The 20,180-nt window shown below is 40.4% G+C and overlaps 3 protein-coding genes and 1 long non-coding RNA gene across 4 annotated transcripts; 2 read left to right on the forward strand and 2 right to left on the reverse strand.

Moving 5' to 3' along the window:
- Positions 1–1,670: 1,670 nt before the first annotated feature.
- On the forward strand, positions 1,671–3,405 carry LOC149099389 (uncharacterized; the record flags this gene model as incomplete). The annotated part of the gene is made up of 3 exons (XM_089276816.1): positions 1,671–1,820; positions 1,973–2,149; positions 3,065–3,405. Coding segments are annotated over exons 2-3 (486 nt in total), but the record flags the coding sequence as incomplete, so codon positions are not given.
- Positions 3,406–3,451: 46 nt separating this feature from the next.
- Positions 3,452–6,936, forward strand: LOC149099390 (uncharacterized). The gene has a single exon (XM_089277513.1). The coding sequence runs from the start codon at positions 3,466–3,468 to the stop codon at positions 6,703–6,705; it is 3,240 nt and encodes a 1,079-aa protein (XP_089133639.1). The 5' UTR covers positions 3,452–3,465; the 3' UTR covers positions 6,706–6,936.
- A 366-nt stretch (positions 6,937–7,302) lies between these two features.
- LOC149099391 (uncharacterized) lies at positions 7,303–8,817 on the reverse strand. The gene is made up of 2 exons (XR_016203642.1): positions 8,671–8,817; positions 7,303–8,090 (listed from the first exon to the last, which is right to left on the reverse strand). It is a non-coding gene; the product is annotated as an uncharacterized LOC149099391 (long non-coding RNA).
- A 1,498-nt stretch (positions 8,818–10,315) lies between these two features.
- On the reverse strand, positions 10,316–12,088 carry LOC149099392 (uncharacterized). Its single transcript, XM_089276817.1, has one exon. The coding sequence runs from the start codon at positions 12,086–12,088 to the stop codon at positions 10,316–10,318; it is 1,773 nt and encodes a 590-aa protein (XP_089132943.1).
- Positions 12,089–20,180: the final 8,092 nt, after the last annotated feature.

Below are 20,180 nucleotides of genomic sequence, written 5' to 3' on the forward strand. Positions count from 1 at the left end.
AACTAGCTCCTTCTTTGGGTGTGTCAGTTGTTTTTGACGGAGCCGGGGGCTCAGTTCCTGAAGCACCTGGGTCTTCAAACTTCTTCATGTGACCAGTATTCCTCATTTTACTTTGGCCAGAAGAATTCTCAATGATAACTGCATTTCCATTCTTCTCTACTACTCGATATGGCTCGAGCTCAAATGTTGGTGACAACTTGTTCTCGCGGTTCTGACGTAGCAGGATCATGTCGCCCTCTGCAATGTCACTTGTTGTGGCATGTCTCTTGGAGTCAGCATACTCTTTCTCTCTTAGCTTCCTGCGAGCATACCTTTCTCTGAGAAGAATTTGCCACTCTGCTTCAGTAGCCTGATCACGAGAAGGTTTAACCTGTGGCAACTTATCTCTTAACTTTCTGCCCATAAGGAGCTCAGCTGGAGATAGTGAAGTGACTGTATGGGGAGTGCTGCGATACTGGAAAAGAAAGTCTTGTACTTCTCTCCTCCAATCTTTGCCTTGTAGTTGTGCTATTCGGATTGCCTTCAGGAGGGTTTTGTTGAGCCTCTCTACTTCGCCATCACTTTGAGGCCAATACGGGATGCCCTTCTTGTGATCAATCGATAAGTACTCGAGGAATCCTTCAAATTCTTGTGAAGCAAACGGTGGACCATTATCACTTCTGAGGGTTTCAGGCGAACCATGAGTGCGAAACATGCTCTCCATGCATTTGATCACATTTCCTGCATCTGTCTTGGTCAGAAAAGCATTACAACACAGGCACGCTTTAAGTGTGTACCCACATTTTGTGGGTCGATTATTATTCATATATTCACGCTATTGTTCTTTCTCATTGAATATTCATAATTCACGGACCGATTACTTTCCGAACATGTGGCTGGCTACTGCACGAGCGCAAACGCTTTGATGTTAGGCACGATATTTTTGCTTTGTGTTAGGATTTCTGCTTGATTGATTTTTTAAACCCTATTGTTGCGACATATTTTAATTTATTCGTAAGAAAGGTCTGGAAAAGCTCAAAGCATGCATGTGGAAAGGCCCCGGGAAAGGCTGAGAAATTGACATGAACGCATTGCTCGGCGTCTGACCACAAAAACACTCTCAAACATTCTAGTGTCTGGAATGTTTTTCATCAATAAATTCGCTCCTTTTATTCATTCGAGTGTTCATTTGAATCTAAGCTACGATTTTTGACGTCTCGCTTTGTTAAAATCATACCGCTTTGATGAGTCCAAGTGAACATAAACCCATGGAACGGAAGCCCGCTCGATTATTTATAAAAAAACTCTGTCGATCGATAGCTAGCTATTGGAAGTCGGCCCGTTTTCACCGAATTAAACATAGACATTCATAAGCAAGAAGAAAATAAAACGAGTGTGTTGGATTTTGAATTCTGTGTACCCTTTCGTTTGTCATTTACTGTTCCTTTAGATGTTTTCTTTTGTCTTTTAGCTTTTCTGGTACGAAACGATCGAGTCGAGTATAAACGTCACGGCAATGAATCAAACGCAATTTCTATTGGCCAGATCCATGTGGTTGCTGTGACGACCAACAAATCAACGCGAGTTAAGCGGAGCTGAATCGGGCGAATTTAAGTTTATTTACAAGCTTTTTTTAAGCCAAATCTCAAAATTATCAACGACATTTCATCTTTTCAGAAGTTGTGTCACGGCAGTATCGACAAATTGTGTGTTTCGGGTCAGCATCGCGGATCACAACAACGCGAGTTGTTAATCGAACGAATTCAAGGTGACAGCGTGTTTAAAAATCTCAGAAGTCTAAATGGCAGTTCATCCTTCCAGAAATCAAAGCACTTTTGACGGTAAGTCCATTGAAACGTATGTGAAATTCATTGAGCTAATGTACAAAACACAGGGTCACTTATTTACATGTTTTCCACCGTGAAGTCAGCGATTCCCTTGATCGGTAAGCTCACGACTGAAACGTATAAATAAATCCATTGTTTACCTTTAGGATGACACTCTTGACCGACAATTGTCCCGCAAATGTGGCCAGAAAACTTGAAAGCGACGTTCGTTGGGAACAAAAAGTTCTTCAAGATTGACAATTCATTTCTTCTTACACTTGGATTGAAAACTCACGTAAAGAAGAAGGGATACAAACATCTGGACGCAGTTCTTCAAAAGCACGGTAAGGCTTACGAATCAGAATATTGTATTTTAAAGCCAGTGTTTTTTGCGATTAATGATACAACACAATAAATCTGAATGCTTGAAAAAAATTGATTGTTGTTCTTTATTTAATAATCCTAGTTCAATGAAGGTGATAGGGAACGAACGATGTTAAAGAACTATGAACTATAAATTCTCCTTTCTTGCGACCACACGATTCTTTTATTGTAGTTGTGAGAATTTTGAGTTCCATAAAGAAACATTATCCCAGTCTTTTTTGTAGTCATCGCTACCTGGACATAACCAGTATCTTTTCCAATGAAAGTAAAATCTTAGGCTGAGACGAGTTTTGTTTTCAAATACAACAAATTACCTCTGCTTGTTTGAGTTTTTTGCAAATTTTTGTTACAAAAACTGAAAAACTAAACAAAGGATCTGCAGTATTTTTTTGTTGTTTCTCAGTATCATGAGGAATTAACCGTATGTTATGCACGCCAGAGTACATTACAGCTATATTTTCTAATCCAGCAAAGTGTTTTTTTGTGATTTGTGATTATTCAATTAGATTTAAATTGTTGAAATTCTTGCAAAGCACTCCATAACCACAGTTAACAAAGCTATGAAATGTGTTTCATTGACAAATAGTTTTTAATTTTATACATTGGCTGCTGTGCCAGCCAAAATCAATGGCTCTGGTGAGTGTCAAGCCAGTCATCCATACCCAAAAATAATGGGGCTTCTCTCAAAATTAAGTTTTTGGGGCCTCTTTTTGTTCTAAAAAGGCCAAGGCCCTCCTCCAGATCTGCCACAACAAGACATGTGAAAATTATGTTTAATAACCAAGTGCAAATATTATGCACTTCTAAAAGGTGAAATCATGGCATTACACATGACCTTTATATTAAACAGAACAACTTTTTGTTGATGTCTCCAGGTTTAGTTGTAAGAGAAGAATATGTATTCAAACGTGATGCAGCAAAAATTCGCACCCACATGTCATGCCAAGCTGCACTTCTGCTACTATTTACCATCACCAGTACTTTGCAAGGGGAGGAAACAACTACTGCAATACAACTGCGCTGTGATTTAATCGGAATACTTGTAAATGCTGCTGCTACAACACCAAGTGAGCACCCTTCATCTACACCTGAACAACCATCTATGATACCAACTGCATTATCTGAATATCCAACCACTATTTCTGAGCCACAAACTCCTGTGCTTCCATCAACACCAGTTTCGACAATGCCATCAACATCGACAAGTGCATCGACCCAAATTCTTGCAACGCCATTGACAGTAACTCCACCTTGCAATCACGATCAGCAAGCATCAATGTCTAAATGCATCCGCACTCAAGATCTTCTGACACGCCAAGAAAGCATAAGGCAAACACAAGATAAGGGGCGAAAGTTCACCTCCAGAGAAGTTGTCCGTCGCCTGAATCTGCAGAGAGATGAACTTACAAAACTCGCAAAAAATGTTCATCATGGCTCAAAAAATGATTTCATTGCATCATTGGCAGAAACAGTAACTAATTGCAAGGGAGATGATCATGATCATAATGAAAACTGGGATGGAAGTTTAACCCCTCAGGATGTTGTAAATTTGGCCAAAATTGCTCACGATCCCCAGAAAAGGAAGCCGATTTATGACCTCATCATACAACAGGATGCTGCCCAACACTATCACCTGTCAGCAATTGAGGTGCTCAATCTTCAGGACACCACCAATCCAACAGAAATGTTGCGTGAACTGAGACGGAAATTGCCAGGATATTTTGACTCAGAATCCAAGGTGAACATCCTCAAGGCAAAACTTCGAAGGGAGTTTGAAGTGGTTTGGCAACCACAAAGAATGCACTCTGGATGGCAAATCAGTCCAGAGAGACTCAGGGAGACATTGCTCTTTTTGTACTGGTGGCTGCCTCCAAATGAATGGTGGAAGATTTACGGAGATGGTAGAAATTTTGGTGGGAAGGACAGTGTGGCAATAACACTAAATGTATTAAACAGTGAAGCTATGTTTCATGGTCTAAGCTACCATAGCCCAGAAGAGTACTGGCCGCTTTCAATTTTTTACGGAAAGGACACGCGCCTTAATTTGGAACTGAACCTTGGCGATCCCACAAAGCGAGGCAGTCTAAATTCCTGGATAGAATCAATGATTAACAGAGGACACAAAGTGTTCATATCATCTGATTCAAAATTTTCAGATAATTTACTTGGAGGTGGGTTGGATTGCACAAGTACAGATTCCTTCACAATGTACAATTATGAAACCAAGGAGACAAGGTGCAAGGTTGGAGAGAACACAGGATTTCGATCAGAAATTGGTCGCAGAATCAACAGAGAGCATCCGGAATCACTTCTTCCATCACTGCCGACATCATGCTACATTCCAGATGGAAATCACTGCTTCTGTAGACTAACAGAACACATGGTGTTTGATCGTTGTATGACCTGTTTAAATTTAGAAGGCCAGCAAACTATGGGAGGGCATGCTGCCAAAGAACAAACTATAAACCACTTTATCAGCAACATAAATGCCAGAGGAGTAAGGAATGGCAAATTCGAACTACGGTATGAGGGCAAGAAGCTGGAGCAGATTACACTTAATGTGAATCATGCTGAGACAGTATCGTCACCAGCAAGTGAATATGCAGGAAGCCCTTACCCAGAAATTCTGGAGAATGTTGCCAGCAAAGAAGTGTTTTTTGATTTGCCTGTTCACCTGAAGAAAGAACTGAATTGGCCTTCTTTGAAAGTTTCAGAATATGACCTCGAGATGAAAATATGGGATGTGAACTGGGAACTTCATAAATTGGAACGGTGGGATGAAGACCCGAGGCAATTTCCTGACCGATTGAATTCAGGAGCATCTGTTGGCTCTAAAGATCCATCCGATTACAGATTTGGTCTTACAGACACTGAAATAGACAAGTATGTGAAACTTGCTGATCTCTTCCATGCCTTAACTTTGCTGTGCTATGGATCATCAAAGCTTTACCCTTACCTCATGAAAAGAGTGGATGTATTCCCCATCATGCTCAGAGACTTGCCGTTCCATTCATTGTTTCGTGGAGGCACGGAGGGTGGCGAAAGAACACATTACTTGCACCAATGTTTGTACTTTGGACACTCTGCCAGGGGAGGAGGTTGGAAGAAGCAAGACCCTATTATCACACTATTTATGTGGCACTACAGATTTCTAAGAAGACGTATAGAGAAGTGCCCAACAACAGTCAAGGAAGCATATGAGTTATACGTTCAAAAGAAATTTGAAGAGGAAGGCCTTGACTACACTACTGAAATGAAGGCGGTTGAATCTCCCTCAGTCCAGGCTGGTAATTCATCATGCCAAGAGCTCACCAGCACTCCTCAGTCTTCTAATCCAGAGCAACAGCTCCCTCGGTCAGAAGCTGCAGCAGAAAATCAGCCTTCATTTAACAGCTTGAATGTTGAAGATTCATTTCTGCCAAGCCAAGAAGCTGATAACAATATCACTCTTCAGTCTTCTACTCCAGAGCATCACCTCCCTCAGTCAGAAGCAGCAGTAGGAAATCAACCTTTACTGAAGAGTTTAAATGTTGAAGATACATCTCTGCGAAGCCAGGAAGCTGACAACTACAAGAGAGGAGACAGAGTCTTCATTGAGAAAGGTGGGCAGACAACCAAGGCAATGGTTTGTGAAATTACTCCACAGAAAAAGCGTGTAAAAGTGGCTGTTAATCCTAAAGAACCTCCTTTCTTTGTTGAAATTACATCACTTTGTGACCCTGATCCTCAAGTTTTGAATGGACTCACTTTTGTCATTTCTGGAAGACTTAACGAGAAGGACAAAAGTGGCATCACGAATGCTGAACAACTCACTCCAGTTATTGTTCGGAATGGTGGGAAGGTGTTTACAAGGGATGTGGCACAAGCTGCTGATGCAGACTTCATTTTGATAACATCACAGAAAGAGCTTGAAAAGGATATCAAAAAGATCAACAAACCGATAGTTTATGCATATCGTTTCAAGTGGCCAATTATCTCAAAACAATTTGTGCTTGCAGCTGACAATGATAAAGTCCTTCCAGATATCCATAAGTACAAGTTCAAATTAAACAACTTGGACAGTGCACCCACTAATACACTGGCTCATGCAAGAGTTATAAGACAAAGTGAACTTTTGGTCAGTACTACTAAAAGTGCCCACCGAGAGCTCAAGAAGGCCATGCGACGAAAGCGAAAGCCAGAGTTGACAGAACAGGATGATTCTAACAAAGAAAATGATATCCCAAAGCAAAAACCGAAACGACCAGCAAACGGATTCATTGTGTACAACACAAAGGCCTATGCACAGCATGTTAAAGAAAATTGCGAGAAGGGCATGTCAGAGATCAGCAAAGTAATTGGACAGCAGTGGAAATTACTCAGTGAGGAGGAGCAAAAACAGTACAAGGAAATGGGACGGGCTGAATTTCAGCATAAAACAGAAAAATGGAATAGAGCACTCGAACTTGCACAATCCAATCAAAGCACACATTCAGGCATTGATTACACTGAGTTTGCATTTTCAAGGATGAACTGAACTGATAACAGAAATTACTGTTGGCAGATCGTGTGAATAGTCCCCTACAAATCAAAGTTCACTGCAAACAAGCTGTATCCAAAACACACTTTATCCCCCTATTAGACACACACTCAATCATATAATATTTTGTAAGTCAGGCACTGGTAAATAAGACTACAGCGCATTTCTTGCAATGTAAATTTAGGATTTTTTGGCATTAAAATTCTTTTCTTGGTTTTAAAACAAAAACTGTTGTAAGACACTCATTGCCTTGCTGTATTTTTTCAAAAGATTTTTTTCATTTCTGTTTCATTTACAATCCCTGGCTAATAGGCAGGGACAAAAGTCGGAATGGATCAACTCAGATGGCTGATTTGAATAAGAACAGCAGGTAGTGCTATTCTCATTCAAATCAGCGATCCGAGTTAATGATCGGGTCTGACTTTTGTCCCTGCCTATTAGCTAGGGATTGTAAACGAAACAGAAATGAAGAAATGAGAAAATACCCATACCCACCCCTCAGAAGGTCACTGGAAATTCCAACAAAAGTCTCAAAAGCCAGATTTTTTAAGGCAAGCATATAGCTAAACTGGAATTACTCGAAAGTACACAGTCCATTGTACACAAACCACCTTTAATTTATTCTGTCAGTTATACAGAAGTGACTGCTATAATAACTGAATGCTTTCAGAACAAGCATCTTAGTAACCATAAATAAATAAATTACTTTTGACATCAAAACATTCCAAAACTCTACAGTCCCGAACAGACCATCACAGGTTGATTGAAACTGAAAACCTAAACTGAATCCCTTTATGATATAATATTATTTTGAAATGACAAAAGCTTCTAGTCTTCTCAGTCTAGATTAAGTCAAAAAAACTTATAGACTGGTAAGGAGAATTAGTAGTATGATCATGACCACTGACACTCGATGTAAAGTTATGTAAACAATAAATCTGCTGCTACAGAGAGTTGAAACTCACCGATTTCCTGATAGGATCTGACTGGAGAACATTTGCTGCTTTGCCATTCAAGTAAACAACGTCCCCGTGGAACAATTTCTTGAGATTCGGGTTCTGATGGCAAAAAGTAACTTGCGTGAGATACTTATAAGTATCAAAAAGGAAAAGGAAATGAAAAAACTCAAAATTAACATTGAATAACTTCTTACCTTTTTTTGTGCATGACGGCGCGGGATCAGCGTTTCTTCGATCGTTTCCTTTCTGATTTCGGAAAGGTCACTTATCTCGCGGTCCCACTCCGATCTCCATGGAGGAAAAGTCACAACAACCGAATTTTCGGATGCTGAAATAACTTTGGCTTTGGCCCAAATACCGAGCTGATCGACATCTTCAACAGAAGCACCAACGGCAAACTCCATCATGTATCACGGCTCACAGCTAATAAACTAGTTAACGTGACGATCAAGTGTGTTTACAGTGATGAGAATAAGTGAGTAGCCACGCGTATGACTCAGTTATTTATAAGCCCGCGTAATGGCGTGTATTTGCATAACAATATATATCGTCTGTTGTTTTGACAAGCGCACGGTCAATCAAATTCAAACAAACTCTTATGTATTTGTGTAGTTTAATAGTATCTGATTGTTAACCTTAAATAAACTAATCCAACGAAAAGCTTAGCGATCGGTTGGTAACAAATCACTTCAAATAATTTTTTAATCGACTTCCATCTCGCAAACGAGAGCAAATTCATTCAGACGTGACCGAAGACATGCCGCCACGGTTCTCACTGCCGGCGACAAATTGCGTTGTAATTTGCAAAACAAAGCGGTTCTCCGGTAATACGGAACCAAAAATTTCGTTTAAACGCTCATTTTCAAGCTTGTAAAATGCATATCAATAATAAACCGATATTACCTTTGCCGCTTATGAGCGAAACGTTTTTCGGTGGAAAGAGATGAAAACACGAGGTGACATTTTTTTCGCAATCACCACGCTTCAAAGAACAAAAGGATACGCACTTAAGGGACAATAATTAAGCCGCATTGTTGAATTCTTTTGAAATACATCCACTGAATCGCCGCCCAAAAGTCACAAGTCCTATTCATTCATCTGAGCTCAATAATTCCGAAGATACTCAGCCCTGTCATCGGAGCAAACTGGACAATAACTCGAAGCTTGCCGACAGGTAAATTAACGAGCCTTCGGTGTCAATTAGCCAGCGGTATAGCCCATTTCTGAACAACACAAATAAAGCGTGCCTGTGTTGTAATGGCTATTTCTGGCCACTTAGAATAATAGTCAACTACAACGAGCAAGTGTCCCTTCTTTGGAATCTCTAGTAAGTCCACAGCAATTTCACTCCATGGGCCTTGAGGCAGTGGTGTTGACCTTATTGGTTCTGGCTTTGGTCTGGGTCCAACCAGCTGGCATGGGTAGCAGGCTCGGATTAACTTTTCAACTTGTTTGTCAAGGTCTGGCCACCATACTTTCTCTCTTAATCGAGATTTCGTTCGCACCATCCCTTGGTGACCCTCATGAGCCAGTTGAATGGTCTGGTTCCACAACTTTTCTGGAATGACAACTTTGTTTCCTCTCATAACCAGCTGTCCCATTATCCAGAGTTCATTTCTAACAGCTTTGTAGGTTGTTCCTTGGAGTTTCGACCAATCACCAGAAGTTATGGCATGGCGAACCAGTTGCAGGGTAGGGTCTCGCTCTGATTCTCTCTCAACTTGGTGGGGTGCTAATGCTGCAGGTATGGCATCAGCAACTATGCTGCGTGCATATTCTTCTGTCTGCTTGATGGCTGCATCAGGAGTACTATCTACTGGCAATCTGCTCAATGCGTCAGTGGCGTTTTCTCTGCCAGGGATGTGTCTGATGCTAAACTTGAACTGCTGCATGTATAACAACCATCTTTCAATTCTGGCTGAAGGTGGTTTTGAATGTGGACCAAACACAGTGACCAGCGGCTTATGGTCAGTGCAAATTTCGAACTCATTTCCATGGATGTACAGGAAGAACTTCTCACAGCCTCACTTCACCGCCAGTGCCTCCCTCTCAAACTGAGAATATCTGCTCTCGGGTGGAGTTAGTTTTCGGCTAGCATAGTGTACAGGTCTGTACAGGCCATCAGCTTGCTTTTGTTCCAAGACAGCTCCGATACCTACTGGTGAGGTGTCTGTGGTGACACGGGTCTCCGCTCCTTGTTTGAAGAATGCCATGACTGGTGCCTGCGTCAGCTGCATTTTGACTGCTTGGAAAGCCTTCTCTTCAGCAGTGCCCCATTTCCATTTGGCATGTGATTTGGTTAGATCCCACAGTGGGCTGGCAATGATCGCGAAGCTTGGAATGAACCTTGAACAATATTTTGCCAAACCAAGGAAGCTTCGCAGCTCTGACTGGTCCTTTGGTCTTGGTGCTTGCACAATGGCTTCAACTTTGTCACCAGATACTTGTAATCCCTCGTCAGTTAACACGTTACCAAGGTACTCCATGCTATTCACGCCGATCTGGCACTTTTCATAATTCAGTGTTAAGTCACTCTCTTCTAATTTCTTCATGACTTGATTCAACTTTTCGTCATGTTCTTCTTCAGAAGCGCCAACTACACGGATATCATCATGAATATTGTGAGCGCCAGGGCAATCTTTGAGTATCTACCAGATGATGTGTTGGAACTTCTCAGTGGCCATATTGACACCAAATATCAGACGTTTGTAGCGGTAAAGACCATTAGGTCCTGCAAAAGTGGTAATGTCTCTTGACTCTGGAGCAAGTTCTACTTGGTGAAATTCCATGTTCAAATCTAACTTGGAGAACACTTTTGCCCCTGAAATTTCTTGCAGTGTCTCTTCAATGGTAGGCACAGGGTGTTTTTCTCTTAATATCACTCGATTGGCTTGTCTCATATCTAAACATATGCGAACATCACCATTTGGCTTTTCAACACTAACAAGGGGGTTAATCCAACTTGTTGGACCGTTCACTTTCTCTATCACATCAAGCTTCTCAAGTTCCTCTAGTTTGTCAACAACCTTTTGTTTCCTGCTGAACGGAATTCTTCGCATAGCTTGAGCAACTGGGGTGACACTTTCATCTACATGCAGTTTTAATTGGAAATTTCTCAATTTTCCAAGACCAGTAAACACTTGAGGGTACTTTGCCTTAAGGGCAGCCTTCTTATCAGTAACATCTTTGAGTTGACAAGCGTTCACAGAAACACCCACTTTCAAGACACCTAATTCTTCAGAAGAGCTCCTGCCCAGCAATGTGTCTGCGGAGCCTGGCATTACGAAGAACTCAGCTTTCAACGACGTTTGTGTATTAGGTACACTAATGTTCAACATGCATTTTCCTCTAAGCTTTAACGGCTGCTGAGATGCATAAGCATAAACTTTCCTGTCAGTCTCTAACAACTCTAGCTTTCCATTGGACACTTTATCAAACACTTGCTCAGACATTAAGTTGCAGGTAGCACCTGAGTCTATGATGACATTGACAGGTTCACTTTCAATCATAAGAGGTAAAGTGTTTGACTCACCATCTGAGGTGCTAAAGACATAGAATCCATCATCTTTACTGACTTCGCTTCCTTCCACGTCATCTTGGTCAGGCTGGTCGCCTATGGTTCGTACACCTTCTCGTTTTCTTCCAGATTTGCCTCTTCCTTTGCCATGTTTATCCTGTTTCGTGTGACAACAGACCTCCATGTGCCCACGTTTTCCACATTTGCTGCAAGTATGGTTACGAGAAACTTTACAATCTTTCGCCATGTGACCTGTCTTATCGCATCTCCAACATTTGCCTTGCCATGGCTGCTTGCTCTTCGCTCCTTTATCGCCCTTACTTCGGTCTTCCCAGCTACGATTCACAGTTTCTTCGCTTACGAGAACCAAGGCATCCTTATGGTGATAGGTGCTCACGATTTCCAGAAGTCTGGTCAGACTAAGGTTTTCTTCGCGGTAGAATTTGCCCTTCAGTTCCTTATTCGTGATATGCGAAATCACAATATCTCTCACCTGGTTATCTTCTTCTTCACCATAGTCACAGTGTTCCACTAAACTTTTCAAACGCGTAACGAAGTTGTTGATCTTTTCGCCCGGATTCGGCTGGCTGGCAAGCAGTTTTTGTCTCGCTAGAGGTACGTTCTTCTTCACTTTGAAATGGTCCGAGAGACACTTCATCGCTTTATCGAACTCTTTGTTGTCTCCTCGCACTTCAGCTGAATACGTTTTGAAAATTTCACGGACTCCAGGTCCTGCGAGATGTAGAAGTAGAGCTCGCTTTTGCACTTTGTCTTCAACCCCCGAAGCTGCCACAAATAGTTCGAACTCAGCTTTCCACTTGTCCCAGCGTTGAGCCAGTGTGGCTGGTTCCCCAATGCAGTCGAAGGGAGATATGCATGGTAATCCACTTAATGTGACCGCCATCCTCGTCACCAAAATGTGGTGTTTGCGGAACAAACAGAGACTGGATTTGACAACACAACGTTTTAATCCGCCATTTTAGATGGTCTCTTCTATTCAAGCACATGGTCACTTCCAAATAAGGAAATACCATATATGGACATACACTACAGTGGCATGCATGATCAGAGATGTTGAGATGTAAAATGATGATACTCAGTCCAATGGAGTCAGTATCCTATATGAAACATTTTATATTCGAGACTTTTTAGTTCCTTTTGTAATGAAGACGATTATTTTGACATTATAGCAGATTATTTGTACGAAAGACAAAAATAAATGTTTTCAGGCAATAAATTTGTTCCAAACCTGCACACCACCTTTTAGTGATATGAAAACTACAGGAAGGTGGAGAGGGGGTGGGGCGGGGCAGGGGTCTCTGACCATGTAACAACGTACTCTAGTTTCATTTGCCGGGGAGGTGGGGTTACTGGGGTGGGTAGGACAAAAAAGCGAGGCTGCAGACATGCTATGTTCAACATAATGTAATGGTGTTTTTCTCTGAAAATCACAATATCAATTTCATGTAAGATGCATTTAACTTTACACAATGTTTCACCTTTATTGGTGAAAGAAAACTACAACAACATTCCAAGATTGAGGGATTTCATCTCCAGTGTGACAAAATTGTTTGAAGAAATTGTTGCCTTTTCCAATAACTTCGTAAATTCTTAAAAATGTATTTGTACCTATATTCAAGCATTTCATAGCAAAAACTAAACTATTTCATGACCGTTTATTCCAAGAAAAAATAACTATTGAGCAAACAAATATCCATGGTTCAGAGTTCAAAAATAAAAATAAATTAGAAAAATGATTTCAATCTCTTACATGATTCACGAACTACGCATAACAACTGAACTATGCAAAATTCGCTAAACCATTTCAAGTATTTCAATACTGACAAACAAGTCAAAGATAATAATGCAAGTGAATCTAGCAGTGGCATGTTTTTACAATGCATAATTTTCATTTCCATCCACTTTTTTTCACCCCATACATTATCACGCGTAGCGTAAATGCACCTAAAATATTGCATTGCAGAAGCTTCATTGGTTCTTTACTTGTAAATAACCTCAGTCATTGAGCCAATAGTGAGGGGGCATTGCCAATGAAAATTCATCATCTTGTCAATCCACTCTGTAAATGCCTCTCCATTTCCAGGATGCACACTTGCAATCAAGGCTCCACTGTCTTTATGGGAATGGTAGTCTACAAAGTACAAGTTTCCACTGTCACACATCAGGAACATTGTCCTTTCAGAAGAGAAAAATAAATGGCAACTTCTCTAAGCTCCAAGTGCTAATGAATTTAGATGTTGAGCAAGTAATTCCTTTGGAGAACCAAAGATATCTTTTTGTTGTCCCAAGCATGCAACACCACATTCTTCTCCTGCAATTTCAACAGCTTCATCTGCATTCACATTTACTCCTTCATGGTCAAACAACTCATCGTGTAAATCATTCCCGGATGTTATTGCCCACTCTAAGACTTCTCTCCAAACATTGGACAATGTCAATCCTTGCTTTGGGACCAGAAGACCTTTTGATGCCACTTGGCCAAAATACAAACAAACGAAGGCACAGGCATTACTACCATTCCTGCCTCCTTTTGTTGACTGACTGAAGTCTTCAGGAAATGACCACTCTGTCACCATTTTGTTGAATTTTGAGAGATGGCCACAATACATGCACTGGCAGGTCGTATAGTAGGTGGTACACTGGCCAGGGAAGTGGATGGTAGGACACTGGCTGATTGTGTGGCACTTGGTACACTAGCTGATTGCTCTGCACTAGATACATTAGCTGATTGCGCGGCACTTGATACACTAGCTGATTGCATGGCACTTGATACACTAGCTGATTGTGCGGCACTTGATACACTAGCTGATTGTGCGGCACTTGATACACTAGCTGATTGTGCGGCACTTGATACACTCACTGATTGTGCGGCACTTGATGCACTAGCTGATTGTGTGGCACTTGATACACTAGCGGATTGCGTGGTACTTAGTACACTGGCTGATTGTGTGACACTTGGTTCACTGGCTGATGGAGTAGCATGTGCTACACTGGCTGATGGTGTGACTGGTTGTACAGTAGGCGACGCCGTGGGTAGTGTTACTGTAACAGATGACACTCTAGCTGGTGTCCTAACACCAGCCATACTTGGTTGTGCCACAGCAGTTGGAACACTTGGTGCTGCTGCAGAATAGAGTATTCCAGCCTGAGCAGTGGTTTGTTTGTTCTTGCGGTGGTAACTGCTCCACCATGACTTGATCTGGGTGGCTGAGAGAACTTCTAAGCCTGCTTCTTCCATTGCTTTCATCACATCTTTGGTCCAGCTCTAATGCAGTTTACTGCTTGTCTATTATAAAATTCAATCATGATATCTTTCTGAGCTTGGCTGAAGGTGGTTCTCTTTGCTGTGCTATGCTTTAACACATACCCCATTTCTGGTCGCTGTGAGGGGTACTGGTCAACCTCCAATGGAATTAGAGTCGCAGCTGCCGGTGGTTCTGTTGTGTGTTGTATAAATCGTATAGCATAGCTTTCTTGACCGGAGCCTGAGAAAGGTGATGGACAGCTCGGTTCAGGTTCTGGGTCATCACCTACCACTGTTGCTCCGGTTGCACCTACAATTGGAACTTGACGTCCAGAGATTTGAGAAAGCTGAACCTTTGTCTTGCTTATTGTCTGCCCCATGCCAGCCAAGGATCTTAAGATTATACCACCCCTTAATGCACCTTCGATCGGAAATGTGAAATTTCCATACAGGGAAATGTCTTTCAGTGTGCCTACTTTCTTAGCCTTGGACCGATCAATTGTCAACTTCTTACAGGATGCATTCTTCATTGTCTGCAAGAAAAAAAATTAAAGTGGTCAAGTTTAATTTTCTCAAGGATATTGTGAGAGTATAAAAATACTCTAAACACATACATAGATTGCAAGTATGAAAAGGCTTCATACTAAATATCTTACAAACTTGCAAGATGTAATATGCACTTGCATAACACGCAGAAAAATCTAAATAACCCATGTTATAGTAATTGCATTTCACATTTTTGCTAAATGCATTTCATATTTCTGACAATGAAAAGTTTGTTATAAACATCACCTGTTAAGGTGCCCTTTGACCAACCATATGATCCATTTATTAATGTTTGAAGTACAAAATCCAATTAGATAAAAGTCACTTGTGGCCTTTTCCCCATTTCTTTTAATTCACTGAGATTCAAAAAATTACCTTAATCAAATCTGCAACTTGTTCCCACTTTCCAAGTCATTTCCTAAACGTACTCATCGTACAATTTTATGGCTGATGTGGGCGAAATGGGAATCCAGCCTAGACTTGCCCTCTCCTGCCTCAAAATTGTTGTGCTTCTTGAGCGTAAAATTGAATACACTGTTCACCTCAGCCAGGTAGCACTGAACTCCACTGTTATGGTAACGAGGACCATTGTCTAAAAAAAATAAACAGCACAGTACATACCTGTAAGTTAAAATTTTTTGAATGGAATGGATCTTTTCTATGATCAATTTTAAGAACAATGCCACTTTAGATAACTTTAACTTCTACAAATGAAAAGTGTATGACACATGTAGATTCCCAAAGTGCCTATTCCCAACAATGAACCAAGGTTTGACTGGCGAGAAAACACCTTGGAAGCTAATTTTCCTTACAAAATAAACTTTGTTTCCTTACCAGAAAACAAGTAGACAGAAAAGCCTGGATATACTGATTCCAGCCACTTGAAACTAATGTCCAGGACACTTTATGTGAACCAAGCATCTTGTTTGGTGTCATCAGACCATAAGTCAATAACCTCAATATTTTGCAGACCCTCTCCTACCTACATGCACATGTATGGAAAAGAAGAATGAGTAAAGCTTACTTACAGTTATTCACTCAAAATGAGTCCAACAATAAATCCAACACTGCATTTGGGAAATACCGGTAAACTAAAATTAAAAATATCAACCCTTAAACAAATTGACACACACAAATGAGTTTAATACCTACTGACAGAGCCTGTATATGATTTGACAGGTTATGTCATGAAGAAAATAAACAAAGTACAACCAATGATCCCCAATCCTGAATAAAACTGAGGCTATCAAACTATACAATGTAGAGTCAAAGAACTCTGTGTTAGCACATCCGCCCACAAACTATTCATTTACGCTTACTGAAGTCTCTACAGACCAATGCCTAATTTATTTTTTCCAATAATAATCAATGTTAATAAGTTATGGATTATAAGTGAATCAGGAAAGAAAACTGGTATGGATAAATTGTTTACCTGAGCAATAACAAAGAATCCATGAAGGGAGATCCCTCTCTTACCATACCACTCTCGCTGATTCTCTCTTACTCTCATTCCAAGCTCAACCTTCATTTTGTAATTTATTATGACCACAATTTCTCCTGGTGCAAGGTTGTCAAGGATGTATTGGTAGTATCCACCTTGATGTTTGGTGCGAATCAAATGTGCAAGGTACTCTTTATGATTTGTTATGACCTCCTTCCAGTTCTTCAAAAGTATGTCCCTCTTCCGCTGATCGCCAACCCTCTCCACTCCCTCAGTGACTTGTTTTCTCAACTCATGGAACTTTTCTAAGACTGGCGAAAGGTGATCATGTTGTGACTGACAATCCCCAAGAGCATTGTCAAGGCACAGTTCAGCACAAGTGGAATGCCTCTCAACCTAGAATCAAAATAAGTATTGAAGTGAAGCAACATTAGGCAAACATCAAATCTGTTAGTGGTACCTGGACCACTTCTTATGTTCTATAAATAAAGGTACCAAAGGTATATGAATATTGTACATGTACTGTATGTGTAACTTTTCTCATTATTTACAAAGCATAATAACAGATTTAGGGATTTTTTTTTTACCAACATACTGCATAAATAATATCATAGTTTTCCTTAATGGATGGGACATTGTTCAAGAAGAAATGCTTTGCAACTTTGCTTTGTTCTTCAGTAATGTGTATAGGGCTGCAAATCATAAGAAAAATTTGGTCTGACATCACAATAATTTACACTTTGCTTTACTTTTACTTCTTACAAAAACCACATCCCTGTACAATCCTGTACAGAGAACCAAAGAACATCAATATGAATTTTTCAAGCCAAAAAGGATAAATACTCAAAAACAAAACAAACCCAAATTTTTTGAAAAAATATTTTTAAGTCTACAATGCTACATTTATATGCTGTATGTGATTATTTACAAACATAGCAAACATTGCACCTGTACCTGTTTACTAAATTTCACTTTGAGAAACTTTTGATATTCTCTGCAGACTTTTACAAGCTGGAGGTGTGAATCAGCCAGAACTCCTTCATTCTTTAGGTCCTCAAGGAGGGACAGGAGGGAGTCAAAGTTAGAATGAGCAAAATCGTCACATAGGTTGCACAGGCCAGCAAGCATTGAGTTTGAACAAAAATTCTTTGGAACAGCATAAATGTAACTTTGCTTTACACCATTAGGAAATTTCAGTTGGTATTGCTGAATGACATCTTTGATGTCGCACTGCCAGTAGTGAACACCCGTCTCTTTGCCATCCACAAGAACACTTCTACACAATGATGGTCGTGAGATATCATCTTGGTGAAGGAATTCCTGAAATTCCTGAATAATTTCAGGATTCACAGCTTGCCTGGTAAACTTCAGTCCATCTTGAGGGACACCAACCCTGCCAAAGAATATGGCATGTACTCTAGCAGCTGTGATGGTGCTTTTTGAGCAATGGAAATACGATTGCAGTACTGATTGGCTGAAGTCCCATGCCACAATTGAAAGAAGTCTTTGTCGTTCATCACTGCACTTGCTTACTTGTCCAATAACTTTCGCCATCTCCGTTCTACTCTTTTTTCCCTGAATGTCTGCCCCATTTACTTCCAATTTGCTTTCTTTCATACTCCTGCCAATCAATAACTTCTGAGAAACTTTTGCTCTCTGAGCACGAATTAGCTTGCTGGTTTCCTGGTCTTTGGATTCCATGAAATCTTTTGCCAATGATCTCAAAAATTTATCGTCATTTCCAGTTTGAGAACGCCTTTGAAACAAATCTTTATGATTGGTCTGGAACTTTTTACACTGAATAATGTCTCTCATTATAGCATGAGCTCCAACCTCACCGAGAGAAGTGTAGTCTGTCACAAGATTCTCTATTTTATCTAAGATTTCATTTCGTAGGTCTCGTTTTCGCCGTTCTTGAAGTGCTTCGTAGCTGAATCGAAGATTTGTCTGTTCAGGACACTGACATGCTGTGTCTTGTGGAAGTGCTGCAATGTCCAAAGCTGGCAATTCATTAGCTGCTGCCTCCACATCAACATCAAAAAGATTTTGATCCCCGTTTTGATATGGACCATTGTTGAAGAACTGTGATTCCTCTTCTCATGCATCTATCGCAGCCTAACAATAAAATATTTCGAGCTTTTAGTATTCTGAAAATACTGGTCTTTCACAGGCAGGAGAAACTTCAAGTATCAGTAAGATTTGGAAAAACAATGGGTGCAAATTTCTCAAAATTTAGTACAGCTTACCTCGAGTGTTTCGCATCTCCTTTGAAGCTTAATTCTGTCCAGGCAGAAACTACAAATCTTCCTTTTTCATTCTTTGTGTCCAGAAATACTAAACCTTCCTATAGCACAGAACTTTTCCTTGGTGTAAGTTGCTTGAAACATCTCTTTGATGCTCGCATCTCCGTGACCCCATTCCGCCTGATACGGACAACAACAAAGCTTCTTGAAGGGCATTCAAGATGGTTTACCGACAATGAAATACTATGAAATTGATTTCTGTATAATAAAAAACTCAGATAGACTGTAATACATAGAGTTCATAAATATAAGGTGAAGATTTTTGCTTTAGATGTCCAGGGAAGCACCTTTTCAATTGCAAACCAAAATGGCATCGCGCGTGATACATCACGTTTTAGTCTCTAACTTTTGATTGGTGCATAGAACAATGCCCAAATTTGGCCGAGAGACCGAGATCAAGGGCATGGGGAGGAAGAAGTCCAACAAAGCCTTTTTTCATTTTTTTCCCATCTTTTTTCGACATTTTTCTTCGTTAGCCAATCAGATGCCTCGATTAGAGGGAAGTTAAAAATTAATATTTCATAGCTTTTAATTACTTTTGCCGCTGGGCTGCCTGCTTCCTAGGCAGACCATTACTTAAACAAAGAATTAAACATGTTGACTGAAAACCCAAGAGAATGCTTCATTTTTCCTTCTCTACTAGTGTAAATTTACTAAATGAAACTGCAAATAGTCTAATATTTTTCTTCAGTATAACTGCTCGGGTGACTAGATGTGTGCACTCTGACTGGTCAAGGATTACGTAATCTCTAAGCATGATTTGACGTATTTATGAAGGAAAAGGAAGTGAAAGGCAGTTTATTGCATAATCACCTGAGAAATAATGCTAAAACAGTATTTTCCCTCAGGCATACAAGTATCCTTGACAATGTCCACTTTGCCTCAAGGGAATAGTCGTTGATTTTGATTGTTGCACAAACAGCCTATATGACTCCTGTGGTTAGTGTTCTCTTTCACCACCAGCTACGGCGGTGAAGTTTACCAAGATCCGTCCCCTCAAATAATATCAGGCACTTGAAAGGGAAGGGTGATATAGGGAGAAGAGGCTGATTACAAAAGTGCTATGATTAGGCTAGACAGGAGGGGAATTGTTTTTGAACTATTTTCGACCAATTGGGCAATAATTTTAGGTGGCAATTTTTAGACAGACACCTATTAACCAAGGAAATACGGTACCCATTTTCCCCCAAATTCATACTGCAAAAAGTCAGGCAGAGAAATTATGGTCCGAAAGTAACAATTTCCATCCATTTTCAGGTTTGGCTGTAACATGTCTTCAGGGTATAATAACAGTACACATTATCTATTGCTATCCTTCCTTACAGAGGTCAGGCCGCATTGATTTGAAAAATTGAGGAAAGAATGTAATATCCACCTTGCTTCTCTTATTGTTTGTTTTGATAATCAATAAGGCCCTTTAGCTTCCTTTTTTAGATGCCAC

Source organism: Orbicella faveolata, unplaced genomic scaffold, assembly GCF_042242905.1.
Source record: "Orbicella faveolata isolate gen_17 unplaced genomic scaffold, um_ofav_v1 contig_46, whole genome shotgun sequence".
NCBI classification, from domain to species: Eukaryota; Metazoa; Cnidaria; class Anthozoa; order Scleractinia; family Merulinidae; genus Orbicella; species Orbicella faveolata.

What these genes read in the sequence shown, in the direction of transcription:
- LOC149099392 (XM_089276817.1), bottom strand. Translation starts at nt 12,088, where the DNA reads ATGGCGGTCACATTAAGTGGATTACCATGCATATCTCCCTTCGACTGC.
- LOC149099390 (XM_089277513.1), top strand. Translation starts at nt 3,466, where the DNA reads ATGTCTAAATGCATCCGCACTCAAGATCTTCTGACACGCCAAGAAAGC.